We start from the raw sequence: 13,572 nt of genomic DNA on the forward strand, positions 1-13,572 counted from the left end.
TATCGACGCCGCTATTACAACACACAAATTGGCATTGCCACCACTATCACGGCGTACTGCGCTACACCTACTCACGGCCTGGCTTCCCCAATGTTCCCCACGCGCTTGCGGCGCTGGAATTTCAAAATAGGTTCCTGCATTGGCCTTAGTACGGCCCCATTTGCGCAGCTGCGAGGTGTGAGGCGTGGTGGAGAACGGGTTTGAGCAAGGGGGTCGCTTTACCACAATCTTATCGGTAGACCGGCCATCGCTGCTCATAACGCGCTGCCCGGCCTTTGCACGGGGTCGTGTTGCGACGGTGACAGAAGTCTGGAAAACCTGCTGCTGCTAAGGAGAAGGGAGGTCGTGTAAGAGAAGCGCAGGCATGGAACACGGGCCGGGGTTGGGCAGGCCAAAGAAGGGCTATGCCTGCACTTGACCAGTGCTCCATAGTGCTCACGGCCTGTTCCACACCCTCGACTGCGACGGGCGGCTGTCCTGAACGTGGGATGATGCTGAATGCTGTGACGTGCATCCCGTGCTGTTTGCTCCTCTGGTCCCCGGCATGAGGCTCCTCCCATCGGTACTGTTAGCGGTGGCGTCGTCCGTTGTGCTGCAGCGAGTGGATCTGCCGTTGAAGTTGCCAGAGAGCAAGCTACTTGCTAGCACCAAGAGCTGTACGAGGTACATACATATAGTACATACTTGGCTATGGCTACAAGAACAGGGTGCAGCCCACCTCCTATCAGCATTCTACCTCGGCGCCTTTTGATACAATCCGGACAATGGTGCCTCGTCACTCATTCATATAGGCGTGGACTTGGGTATTACATGGATGGACGGTAATCGGGCTCGCAACACGGCTTCCAGATGGGATTGGGGGCGATTGATAACTTCGGCGCCGTGGCCAATCGAGTTAACTGGTCGCTAGCTGCCGTCGCTTGTTGTTTGTCTAGCCCTCAAGCTCTCTCATACTTTTTGTTGTTGTTGAACAGTATTGCTAACCCGACAACTCTCCTCTGTTGCGTGTAGTAATCGTTGGAATTCGCCTCGTCTGTCGAGCAACTTTCTCTCGCGGCACATTTGGCCGCCTCGGCCTCGATGACCTGATCACCTTTATCTGTCTCGTTATCCTCATCATCAGCTGTGCTTTCGCCAGCATTGGCATCAACTACGGCCTGGGGCAGCATGAAGATACGCTCGACGAGTGGAATCTAAAAGAAGCTATTAAATGGAATGTCATCATCAACGCCGTCCTCATCTGGTCCTTTTCTCTTCCCAAGTTCGCAATCGTCGCCATCCTCAAACGCATTCTCGATTATGGAACCAAGACGACCATTTTGTTCTGGGGACTGGCCCTCACTAGCCAGGCCTGCTTTCTTGCCACGTCGGTGTGGTGGTTTGCTCAGTGCACTCCCGTGGCCTACCAATGGGACAAATCTATCGAGGGAACATGTGCGTCTACGAGCACTTTGACAAAGCTGGCTTTCGCGACATCGGCCTTTTCCGCCTTCCTCGATCTCTTTTTCGCGCTATATCCCGTTCCATTTATCATGAGGCTCAATATGCCTCTACGAAATCGAATCGCTGTATGCTTTGCCTTTGGACTCAGCGCCCTGGCATGTGCTGTGTCGGTCTACAAACTTGCCATTTTCGAGGAATTCTTTGACATGATGGCCAAGGACCGAACATGTGAGTGCCAACTGACCGAGAGGGGGGAGAGAGTTGATGTGTGGAGATGCTAATCGCGATACTCCAGATTCAGTTCCCTATCTTGATATATTTGGTGTTGCCGAGGGAGCCTTGCTCATCATCGGCGCATCACTACCCACATTGGGTCCTCTCTTCCGAGTCATCAAATGTAAAGTCACGACGTATGCAAGCAACCATAGTGCGTCCCATCCTTCAGGCGATCGCAGCCAGAGCAATCCTGGAGGCCACAGCACCAGCTGGCTGCACAAGCGGGGCCACCGCGAATTCGACGACGAGGAGAATATCTCGACAACAGGGATGCACTCCAGCGTGGATGACATCCCCCTCGTGTCCACAGCGAGGCCAGTCGCGAGATATCGTGAAGATCCCTTCAAGGATGGAATGTCCATCGATAAACCGGAGGGGTACTAGGCGGCCGCTGGGCCAGGGATAGTGGTGACGATCATCTGACAAACGACCCAATTTACGACTCATTGCAATTTTTTCTTTTGTACTTCGTGGATATTGACTAGCCTTCCCCCTCCCTCTCTACAGGCTAAAGAGGGAGGGCCTGGGAATTTGGGGAGGCAAAAAACAGCCTAGCTCATTGGGACGGAATCCCAAGTTGACGCATCAGCATTTTTTCTTATTTAACTTTTGTTACTACTTCTTGTTTCGGAGCATGCGATGGAGACACAGGCCTGTACAGAACTTGTGGTGGTGGTGGTCACCAGGACAGAAAGAGAGGGAAACTTGCAGCTCTGCAGGGGGCTAGTCAGGCACGGAGTCGGATTGCTGGGGTTCAATATAAGGTGTAATGTCCGCATACAGTCGAGCTATCGTCATTTCGGGAATAGGGCGCCGGGAGTTGTCACTTTTTTTTTTCCTTTGAAGCCCCCTTGCCACCTTTACCAGTTGTGAGGATGGGAAGTTGGGGCCGGGCTATTCGCTCCGACGAACGGGCGTAAATTATACCAGCTGGGGCAGCATGTATAGTGCTGCGGGCAAAATACAAGACAACATGAGAAGAAGAAAAATGTTTAATAACTAACTATAGAGGGGCGGTTGGTTTGTTATGGAGGTGTTATCAGTTACTAAGAAATAACAAATCATACATGGCTGTCACAATCACAATTTCTGCCCCCAGGTTTAGAGTTTAAACGGAAGGATTTCAACACTGAACCAGCAGGATCAATTAACTGGGAAATAAAAGATACATGGAGGCTTGTCTTTTTCGCCTCGGCGAAGTGGCCTCTCTCGCCGTGCGGAGCTCTTCAGACATCCCTGCTAGCTAAAGTTAAGCCGCCGTTGCAGAAGCTAAGCAAGAAAAGAAGAAGCCAGTGTGGGCTACAGAACGCAGGTACCAAGTTCGCTTGACGGGGGGGGAAGAGAGGAGAAAAGAAGCCAGGGGGGGAATACAAGGTGAAGAAAAAAAAAAGGAAAGAAAGAGAGAGAGAATTGGGACGGATTGTATGTATGATGAGCCCGTTTGGGGCTGAGGGCTGATCTGAGACATTTCCTTTTCTTTTTTCTTGTCAAGGGTTTATGTGAGATGAAGCAGAACATGACCCTTTTTTTGATCATATATCAGATGTGTGCTCGTATACCGTGGTTCGTGGCGTGCTAGGACGGGAAGTAGTCGCCGTTTGACGGTACGGGCAGAGGCTTGGGATAGCGCAGCCATCTCGATGGTGGCCGACCTTGTAATCTACTTGTACCGAACAATACTAACTGTCATAGACTAGATAGTGCGTTTAATAATAAGGAATACCTATAGAGGGCGTCCCGTCCATAGTGAGCGGCAGCCTACCTACCGCATTAGGAAGTGCGGAGAATTCACTAGCACAGTTGTATTCCAGGCGGACAATCACACCCTCTCCTTGTTTTTTTTTAGGCGTCGGGTGTCGGTTTCTTTTCTCCTTGCGCACGCGTGTAGAGGTGGTATCGGTGCTACGGTTTTCCATGTTTTTCAAGTGTTTCATGCTTTTCGAAGAGCACTGACCATCACATATTGAAGAAGGCCCTTGCTCTTTCTGGCCAAGAATACTACGTGTTGTGGTTGCGACGGAGGACATGCTTGTTGGATGTAAATTAGCGGTGTTTCTTTTAACCCGGTTTTGATGCTGGCTGCTGCTTGTTTAGTTTGATAGGGTCTTGTAGAGGGAATTGCAACTTCCTCTTTTTGATCTGGGGACAGAAAGAAGGTCAAACATCTCCACGATAGATTGGAGAATGTCTAATTACAAGCTCCGCTGAGAGGGGTCCCGGACTTGTCTTGTGAATAGCTTCAAAAACCCCAGAGGTGCAGCCAGCCAGCCTCGTTTACGGCGGATGTCGCAAAGTGCCCGTATATTGCGGTCGCCGATCAAGCTGAGCGCATCCAGGCGCTCGGTGCGACCCCTGGAGTTTTGCTATCAGTATATTGGCACTATCATATACAAGATGCTCCATAATGCGGGGAGAGGCCAAGCGTGTTGAGCAGCGGTCCGACTGCGTATAGCTCTTTTGCCTGCTTCTCTGATGGATACAGAGCTGACGTGGAGGAGTAGAGGGGAGCCGGCGTAGTGGTGCGGCCGAGGATTAGAGACGTGGCTAGCTGTGGTCATGGCTATCGCTGACAGCTCCACGGCGCTGGCTAGTAATATCTGCAATCTTCTTCGGTAAAGGTTCTCTCCAGAGCTCTAGAGGGATAACCGAGTCATGAACGGAGAGGCCTCGATTGAGTGCCCGCATTCCAGACAAGCTACTGCAAGAAATTACAGTAAAGCCAGGTAGAGAGGAAATTATGTGATAGATCAACAATTGTAGATGGAAACGTTCTATAGAGAAGGAGTCTGATTTGCTGGCGAGCTGGCGCGAGAGGGCTTTTATTTCTCCATCCGCTTTGATTCTCGACCAAATTCCCGGAAAACGGGATTCGGGGCCTCCTGCTTCTGCAATAGACCGGCAGTAGCTGTAGGAGGTATATAATATGCCCTAGGTAAGTCGACTAGTAGTAGAGGTTGATCCATAATACATCTCACGAGACCGCTTTCATCGTGGAGTTTCTCGTTAAACGAAGTCGGTTCCTCCGGCATCTAGATGGAGCCCAATAGAGGGCATCGCATCTCGTGGAGTTGAGGTCTGATCTTATTTCTCGCTCGGCACGTGGCGAGGTCCGAAACTGTTCATGATCTTCAAAAGCTGAAGGTATCATCAATTTTGATCTGGTCCATCGTAGGATCTAAAGAATGTGATTTTTTGTGGTTGACTTTTGGGGTTTGAGCCTTGTTGAGTTGTGATGAGCTAGCTGCACCGCTACCCGTTTTACGTTGCGCTTCAGAGATGAGGATAGTAGTCTAAATAGTTCCATACTAGGGACACGGTCAAATATGTCATACAATACAGCGATTGCCGGATAAGGAGCCAACTACAAGTACACATTACTTCATACGCAATTGCATGGGCCAGATTTCTTGACAAATATTCAAGGCCTGCGCTCATCACTTCTCACATTGCGCTGAAACTGGACCCGAGCCAGGGTAGCCTGTTCTAGATTCGAAATTGCAGAAGCGGGAAATCGACCCAGCTTGAAGCTGTCTGATGATCATTTGAGGCGGTCAGTGGAAAGTAATGTGTTTAAATTTGAATGGAATGGCTGTTACAGGTGAAAGATTGGGGGGGGAGCCACAGAACGGTGGAGTCTTTTATCGCCGCGGTAAGTGAAAGCGGTGCTTTTGCCCCGACCCTTGACTCGAGGCTCCGGGGCTCGCGTGTATCCCTGCTTTTCGCCTGGGACTAGGAAGCGCTCTTCTTCGGAGGGGGATTCTAGATGCTGAAGAAGCTGGAGGGCTGTTTCATGATGGGGAATGATATCACGATATGATGCTGTGATGTTGTATCGCTCCGCGTATAGCCCGGCTAATAGACATGTTGAAGGGGATAACAAATCACAGCTTCTTACTCCTATACTGCTAGTTTGCACGTGCCAGGGTCTGTTATTGCATCATTATTCAGCTGCTGAGTGGTGAACAGAACGCTGTGATTTTCTAGATTGTAACTGCGCTGTATGTGTGTTCCGTGATGTGCTGGATTGAGCTATCGCTTAGACTTTGGTAATTGAAAGCCGCTGTATTAGGTGCGCTATACATAATAGAGCTCAGATGCTTGCACTGTTTCAATGAGTAAATGGTGATCATGGAGATGTTATGAGGTTGGTGGTTAGATCATCAACTGGCGCAACAAGCGGCTTTATTGTAGAAGGGCTTGTAGTAGCGCTTGCTGCGACCTGTAATATTCGCAATTGGGTACATGTATTCTTTAAGAATGAGATACCATACGTGCATGGACGTAATTCTGTACAGTATCTCTTGCTCATTAATAACAAAGGCTTTGATGTGGATTAAAAAAGTTGTAGACTTTTTAACCCAAGGAGAGCTCAGCTTTATTCTTTCAATGTCCTATCTTTGTAACTGAGAGCCTTGGGGTGGGTTAAAAACGCTGTGAAAAGTCAAGTCCTATTAGCATGGCGTTCGGTAAGCGGTTCCAAGGTGTTGCCAAACAACCAATGAGTGTCTAGAAGCGCCTCTAAACAGTTGTAGCCTCTGGATTTATATCTCATTGCTCCCGTCTCGGAAATAATTGCCCATCCTTAGATATTGAAGGTATAGCCATTACTAAGTAGCAATCCGTGCCGAGTGCCGAAAAGTCAAGACTGGAGCAATCATCAGCACACAGAAATAGACTCCCACACATTGCAATAGCAACACAGTCATTGAGTCAGTGCTCTTATTCTACTCATGTATGCGTGCACGTAGTTGACCGCTCCCAACTCTTTTTTTAGAACCTCTTTGACTGGCTTATCTCATAGTTTGCCAAGTTATCTCCGACGCCGCATCGGCATAAGACTAGCTGCAGCTGTCAAAACTTGACTTGCAAGATTGTTGGTTACAAATTGCTTTGTAGTCGAATCTTGAGTCCTGTTTAGACTAGAGGTGGAATAGAAGGTTGTTAATCGGCTGACCTGCGGTGAGTATTAGAATACGTTTGTTCCACGCGCGTACTCAATCTATTGAACATATTAATTGGCCAACTGGTCTAGTAAAAGCTGTAGTTGTGCCTTAGTCACCCTCATACACGTGTAGTTGGGTTTCATTATTTCCTAAAGTGGAAAACGATCAAGAAATCCATCAAAGAGAGTTCTATTTTAAATCCTATCTGGAAGCCCTATGCTTTCGAAGCTTGCTTTATTTTTGGCGCTATCAGCAATACGATTCTAGCTGGGCGGTTTCCAGCAGTTTTTAAAGAAAACCAGTTAGGGCTGACAAATGATCGCCGAAGAGACGTTGCGGAGATAAGCCACTCAGTCTTATGCCCATCGCGACAACTTCAATAGAGCCGAAGAGCGTCTGCCGGGACAAGAGCCGAAAATTTCGTCAAGGCTCTTGCACGGTAGTTTGTTTGTTCGACTTCTTTATAAAGAGAGGCACGAAGGAATGGCAGAAGCTGAGGTCATCAGACCTGCAGCGAGTAAAAGTCACGGTTTGGCAGCTCAAACCCCATCGGAACAGACAACGATGGCCGTGATCGTCAACGAAAATGCGGGGGGGCGCAAAGCCTTCGATATTCTCAAAGCTCTTTTGGACGCCACCGTGGTCGAGATGGAATCCGGAAAGAGACTTTGAAATGAATTGGAGCTTGACATGTCTGTTTGGATTTGTACGACCCATGTGCCCCTTTAACTGTTGGGATGGTGATGCTGATGAATACTAGGTGGCTGCGTTTAGTGTCGCGAATCTCTACTATACCCATCCGATTCTTCATGTCATAGCGGTAGATTTTGATATTTCAGAGGAGCGTGCGTCGCTCGTTCCAACGCTGCTTCAGACTGGCTATGCGACTGGCTTGCTCTTCATCGTCCCGGTGGGGGGATCTTGTGCTTCGCCGGCGGATGATTATTTGCTTAGTTTTTGTGACCTCCATGATTGTAAGTCGCAACTCCAGCTCCCTTCTTGGTATAGAGACTGGTGATTGATGGTTTGAACATCAGTGGCTTGGCTGCTGCCTGACGAAGAAATTCGAAGTCTTCCTCGGCCTATCATATATTGTTGGTCTCTTCACCGTCACGCCGCAACTCATGTTTCCCCTGACGGTGCGCTATGCTCCTGCCCGGCATCGAGCCACGATGACGGCCATTGTCATGTCCGGGCTTGTCTTTGGAGTCCTGATTGCGCGTTTGTTTTCCGGCATTGTAACCCAGTATGCGGGTTGGCGCGTCATGTACTGGGTGTCCTTTGGCCTGCAACTTGCAATTATCCTTCTCGTCTTTCTGTTTATGCCGGATTTTCCTATTCTGCGGCCTGGCGGTTCCTACCCCGGCGTTCTTCTCAAGATGGTACAGCTGCCTTTCCAATATCCCGAGTTGACTCAGTCGTCCATAGTGGCCTTTCTGAACATGGGAATGTTCACCTCCTTCTGGACGACTTTGACGTTTCAGCTGGCCGGCCCTACTTTCAATTTGTCGACTCTTGTCATTGGTCTTTTTGCCTTGGTTGGCATGTCGCCGGTTATAATCAGCCCTCTGTTCACTCGCTATGTGATGGTACATCTCCATCCAACCGGCTCTTTGATCATAGCGCAATTGATATTGATCACGGCTGCTTGCATCGGAACATTTACCGGCACGTTTTCGCTGGCAGGACCCATCATCTGGGCCTGCATTGGAGACTTGGGTAACAACATTGCGACTGTGTCCAACCGCATGCTGTTTGCACATGTCGAACCCACTGCGCAAAACACCGTCAACTCGGTCTACATGGTGTTTACTTTTTGCGGCCAACTGTTTGGAACAGCGGTGGGAAACAAGCTGTATGCGGATGGCGGATGGATTAACAGCGGTGCTCTGTCCATTGGTTGCGTAGGAGGAGCCCTGGTGATTGTTCTTCTTCGAGGGCCGCATGAGAAAGGCTGGATAGGCTGGAGTGGCGGCTGGGAAGTGAGAGCGAAGAGGTTGAAGCAAAGAGAGGCCGAGGCTACTCAGATATCATCTGCCACGGAGAATCCGACCGACGAAGAGGCGGCTATTCAGCAGGAGGCAGAGGTGAAAGAGAAGTCGTGAAGAAATGAAAGGGCTATAATGATATCACGAGGGACGATGCGACGTGATGTCCAAGGATACGACTAACTCATATAGAAGACTTGGATTTGAAAAGCATCTTGGCATAAAACGATAGCGACAATTGAGATATAGACTAACCATTTATTTCTTCGTCTGAAACCCATGTGAGCAATGATGTATTTTCAGACCTTTTTTATTGCCTAATGATGGTTATACAACTTGAACATTTCATGTTATTATACGAAAAGTGTCTGTAGAGATACAGGTTAGCTTTAGTACCATGTACCGTAGATGGATGAGCCGGAGTACATCAGAAACAGAAAGAGGCTGCAGAAAGCGGAAAGAATTAGGTTATAATAGCATAAAGGTGAAAGAGGTGTATCAATATAAATGTAAAATTCCATTTCCAAGAAACGCTGATATATAAGCAAGAAATAAGTAAAACGCCGTTCCAGCCATTCTGGTCTCTATGCTTCAGTGGTTCATGGTGGAAAGGCTCATGACGATTCCAACCGTTAAACTCAGCGCAACTCCAGAGCCCACAAAAACCTGCCACTTCTCGCTCCATACATTTGAGCGAAGCAGCCATGCAAGGCTCCCCAGCGGAAAGAAGAAGCCTATCAACATGGCGCGGATCATAACGTCGAGCACATTAGACATTCCGTTCAAATCATCTTCAGTAGACGCATTCGCAGATGGCAGTCCTCCAGCGTTATTGTCGATCCACGCATCCTCCATATTACGCAGCGTGTCTGGCGAGGGCATTGAGTCTGGTGCGAAGCCCTCTGTGCGGATCAGAGCAAACTGCGTGCGCAACGTCTCGATTTCTGACTGTGTGAATCCCGTTTGAAGGAGGCGGTCGAAGCCCCGCGGTCGAGGACGAGTCCATGATGAAGGATGGCCGGTTTGATGAGATGGGGCCGTACTTGATTCATCCGGGGGGTTGGCAGCGGCAGCTTGCTCTTCGGCGAGTTCTTCAGGGGACAGCTCATCACCGATAGAGCAGTTGATGTATATCCTTACGGGAGCCAGACCATTATCTGTGGCCTTGCCCTTTCCTTTAGACGAGCTCTTGGGGCTGTTGTGACGTGATTTTGATGATGGTGGAGGAGGTGGTGGCTTGATGACGGAGCCGAGGGCTGAAGCGTCTGGGAGGAGGCGGCCCTGATAGATGAAGCGAAGGCGATTGCGTGACGAGAGACGCTCTCTTATCAGATTCTTGAGAGAGAGGACGGTTGTCGTCTGCGGAGATGGGACGTCCAGGTCCAGATCTGGCAGCGAGTTTGAGAAGCGGATGGTGAGATGATATGGCAGAGATGTGGTGGAAGATGCTGGTATCAGCGGCAATGCGGGTGCCAAGGCTGCCATGTTGGGGGCATTACGGTTGGACGCTCGGCGTAGACTAAGCAAAAGGATTCCAATACTATGCAAGAGAGCTCAAGAATGCGGATTTATATCAAAGGCCGTCAAGATGGTCCGGAGCAGCAATTGAGATGGCCAGTACGGCTTCTTTGATGGAGGACGATCCAACGTCGTCACCGTCGATGGCAGCTACAGACTTGGTGGGGCAGCGGCCGGTTCAGGGCCCTTTAGCGGGCCTTGGCGCTGGTGGGCCGCTGGAATCTGCTGCTGCCGCGACTGTTATTGCGCTGACCGCCTGGCAGAATCGCCAGACTTTCCAGAAACTCCAAAAGCTGCAGCTTCGAGTCGCTTCACTTCTGCTGCAGCGCTGTCAATCCCATCGCCGTCGCTCCCGCTCGCTGTTGTCACGCAGCCTATCGATTGTCCTACAGCTATTTGCGAGCAGCCCAGCGGCAGGGCAGGGCCAACCATGATGCGCATGAGGGGGCGGCTTCTGACCTGCTTCTACTGCGGGAAGCGGTCGTCAATCAGATACGATGGCCGGATACGCGACTTTCGGTGCACTTACTGCGAGGCCACAAACCACCTAGACGAGGTTTGTGAAATCTCCCTTTCTTCTGATGGATTCGCACAGATTCGATACTGACAGACTTGTGCGAAAACAGTATGGCGACATCACGGATCCGCCTGCCCTTGAATCGTCGACTCCGAAGCAATTCGCCAAGCAGATGCCTTCCCGACCTGCGTCACCTACAAACAGCATATTCTGCGAGAAATGCCTTAAAAACCAACGATTATTTACAGCGTCATTGGCGCAGTACTTCCCCGACGACCCTTCTCACCCAGACTATGCCGATCTCGAGCGCAAATACTATCGATACCGCAAAGACTTGGAGAAGCGCTACCCCCAAGTTTGTTCCGACTGCGCGAAGAAAGTGGAGGATCGCATAAACCAGGCTGGTTATACGGCCAAGACGGACCATCTCAGGCGGATGATGGAGAAGAGCAGAGGCAGAAGAGTTCCTAAGAGAGTGACATCCCTAGATGTGGCAAACGCGATGGGACGTTGGCTATGGTGGGGTGGCTTGTTTATTCAGATTGCTTGGCATGTGGTGAGCGTATCACACGTCTTGGAATCCAAAACGACGAGCGAGGACGGCATGGTCGACCCGGACGATCAGAGCGCCGCGAAAGAGATGATTACTTGGCTGAGCTACCTGCGTGGGTTCCTACCTGCGGCCGACACTCTGATAAGATGCAGTATAAATACGGGATTTCTTTCAGCTTGGTGGAATCCGCACTTTGTGCAGCTCAATCGCGGCTTCACCCGACATCTATTGGGGTTCACACAGTGGTATTGCTTCCAGGGGCTCATCATTTTCTTCAGATACATCTTCCGCTCTGTTCTCCATTTGCAGGGTGGTCAAGCTCAGTCCGATAGGGCGCAAATCAGCGCGCATTTCGCAATGGCCTGCATTATGGGCTTGGTAAGTGATAATTGTCTATAGCTAGTATTGCGAGGTAAATCATCTAACGGAGGATTCCAGATCTATTCGCTTGCGAGAAAGTCTATCAAAGTCGATACGACGCCCCTATTCGGTGTAACTGACAAGACAGTGTCTGCAAGTCAAATGCCTAAGCCGACACCTAGAAAGAAAATTAGGGAACCAAAAACGTTAGCCGAAGCACTCACCGAGGCCCTTGAATCAACAAATCCTTCGCCGATGGCGATGAAAAAACCCACTCCAGCAAGAAGCTGGGAGTCAGTAGACCTGTCACCGATTAAACGACGTAGGCCAGCAAGGGCCTTCGAATTCGACTCAACAGCCCCCTCTCCAACCAAGGACCCCACACCGCGACGATTCCAAGAGCTATTGCCTCCCTCTCGTACCGCGAATCCATTTCGAACGACTCATGATGAGCTTTCTTTTACTGGTTTCAGCATATCAGACAAGTCCCCTCACAAAGGCCTTCGAGCACAGGACCCTGACGAGATGGACTGGTCTCCTCTACCAAAACAATTGCAAAGATCCCAATATCGTGCATTCCAAGATTCCCCTGTGCCATCCAAGCTTGGCCCACCACGACCGTTTGGCCAAACTCCTACACAGCCCGACGCTGGGCCCTTTTGGTTCAAAGTACCCTCCGCACCAACAAATCCAGCACAGCGGCTCCGCAACCCTCTAAATGCTTCAATATTCAATAGAGCGTTATCAGAACCAAGGAGAGAGGAAGGAGATTTCGGATTTGGCAAGCATCGGCTGGAAGAGATGCGAGAAGAGCCGTCTAGAGCGAGCAGCGTGGACTTTAAGGGTCCTAGCTTTTTTGCACCGGAAGATCCCGACGATACGGATGCATTAGCTGACGCTCTTGGCCAGAGCTTCACTTTTGCAAATGATGCGGATGAAGAATCCGATTCGGAAGAAACTGTCGTCAACGAGGAACTTCCCATTCTCTCTAGCGGGCAAACTTCGCACATATACGACCTCTATTTTTTGGTTACCATGTTTTGCCTTTGGTTCATCCCTTTGATCGTCACCGTTCCTTATTGCAAAGAGGCACAACTCACAATCTTGTCCATTGCCGGTATTATCGCTATTCGTAGCATCGGAGGAGCTACCCAGCAACTCTTGGGCGGTGCCTCCAATTCGTCTGGTCTAGCCATGTGCCTCGCTTCAATTACAAGTGTGGGCGAGCTAAGTGCCCTTTGCTGGACCGCATGGCAGCTATGGGCGGATCAAGGGGAGATTTTCCAACATGGCGCAGCAGTGTTGGCGTCCATGCTGGGGCATCAAGTTTTGAGGGGCATTTCTTTGAGACAAAACTCATGATATCGGACATGGACTGTATAACCCCTGTTGTTTTACCCTTTTCCGTGACAGACGGAACGGAGACGTTGGATAGATTGGTTCCACTGGTTGATAAGACTGTAATGGTGGGGATAGACGGATGGAAACTCATTTCATACAAGCGCAGCATCACGGATAATAACGGCGTTTTTTGGACTAGAAAGGGTCATGGCATTTTGGACCTCTGCATGTATAGGTAGTGACAGGGATCGGAGAAAAGGGCTATTGTAAGATTGGGACTACTGGGATAATGATGAATTTGAGATTTTGGATATCTCGACACCTACTCATTTCTGGCCGAGCTACTTTCTACTTGAATGACACTATCCTTTAACATATCCGGTAAGGTTTGGTGCCGGATTGCTATAGGTGGCTAACACTATCTATCGACTACCTAACCTATCCGTGATACTATAATCTGATTTCCTAACTGGATTCGCAGCTCCGCGGACCATCCACCATGAATCTGACAACCCCGCTGAAAACACGCGGTGTAAGCTTGGCCCCCGCACTGGTTTCAACCCAAAGCAATGGTATAAGAGAACAGGGAATCCGATTTCTGTTGATGCTACTTACTTTCCAATCGTATACTTT

The 13,572-nt window shown here is 49.7% G+C and overlaps 5 protein-coding genes across 5 annotated transcripts; 3 read left to right on the forward strand and 2 right to left on the reverse strand.

Annotated features, from left to right (window-relative positions):
- Positions 1 to 71: 71 nt before the first annotated feature.
- TrAtP1_009384 (uncharacterized protein) lies at positions 72 to 514 on the reverse strand (the record flags this gene model as incomplete). Its single annotated transcript, XM_066114263.1, has 3 exons — positions 72 to 134; positions 223 to 327; positions 440 to 514. The coding sequence occupies 3 exons, from the start codon at positions 512 to 514 to the stop codon at positions 72 to 74; spliced, it is 243 nt and encodes an 80-aa protein (XP_065970357.1).
- A 335-nt stretch (positions 515 to 849) lies between these two features.
- Positions 850 to 2,103, forward strand: TrAtP1_009385 (uncharacterized protein; the record flags this gene model as incomplete). Its single annotated transcript, XM_014091497.2, has 3 exons — positions 850 to 925; positions 1,012 to 1,671; positions 1,739 to 2,103. 3 exons carry the CDS (start codon positions 850 to 852, stop codon positions 2,101 to 2,103), a joined length of 1,101 nt encoding a protein of 366 aa, XP_013946972.1.
- A 5,527-nt stretch (positions 2,104 to 7,630) lies between these two features.
- Positions 7,631 to 8,767, forward strand: TrAtP1_009386 (uncharacterized protein; the record flags this gene model as incomplete). The annotated part of the gene is made up of 2 exons (XM_014091496.2): positions 7,631 to 7,636; positions 7,700 to 8,767. The coding sequence occupies 2 exons, from the start codon at positions 7,631 to 7,633 to the stop codon at positions 8,765 to 8,767; spliced, it is 1,074 nt and encodes a 357-aa protein (XP_013946971.2).
- Positions 8,768 to 9,241: 474 nt separating this feature from the next.
- TrAtP1_009387 (uncharacterized protein) lies at positions 9,242 to 10,135 on the reverse strand (the record flags this gene model as incomplete). The annotated part of the gene is made up of 1 exon (XM_014091495.2): positions 9,242 to 10,135. One exon carries the CDS (start codon positions 10,133 to 10,135, stop codon positions 9,242 to 9,244), a length of 894 nt encoding a protein of 297 aa, XP_013946970.1.
- A 330-nt stretch (positions 10,136 to 10,465) lies between these two features.
- TrAtP1_009388 (uncharacterized protein) lies at positions 10,466 to 13,305 on the forward strand. Its single transcript, XM_014091494.2, has 3 exons — positions 10,466 to 10,724; positions 10,795 to 11,616; positions 11,677 to 13,305. Exons 1-3 carry the CDS (start codon positions 10,599 to 10,601, stop codon positions 12,958 to 12,960), a joined length of 2,232 nt encoding a protein of 743 aa, XP_013946969.2. The 5' UTR covers positions 10,466 to 10,598; the 3' UTR covers positions 12,961 to 13,305.
- The last annotated feature ends 267 nt before the right edge of the window (positions 13,306 to 13,572 follow it).

This window comes from Trichoderma atroviride, chromosome 5 (genome assembly GCF_020647795.1).
Source record: "Trichoderma atroviride chromosome 5, complete sequence".
In the NCBI taxonomy this organism is placed as follows: domain Eukaryota; kingdom Fungi; phylum Ascomycota; class Sordariomycetes; order Hypocreales; family Hypocreaceae; genus Trichoderma; species Trichoderma atroviride.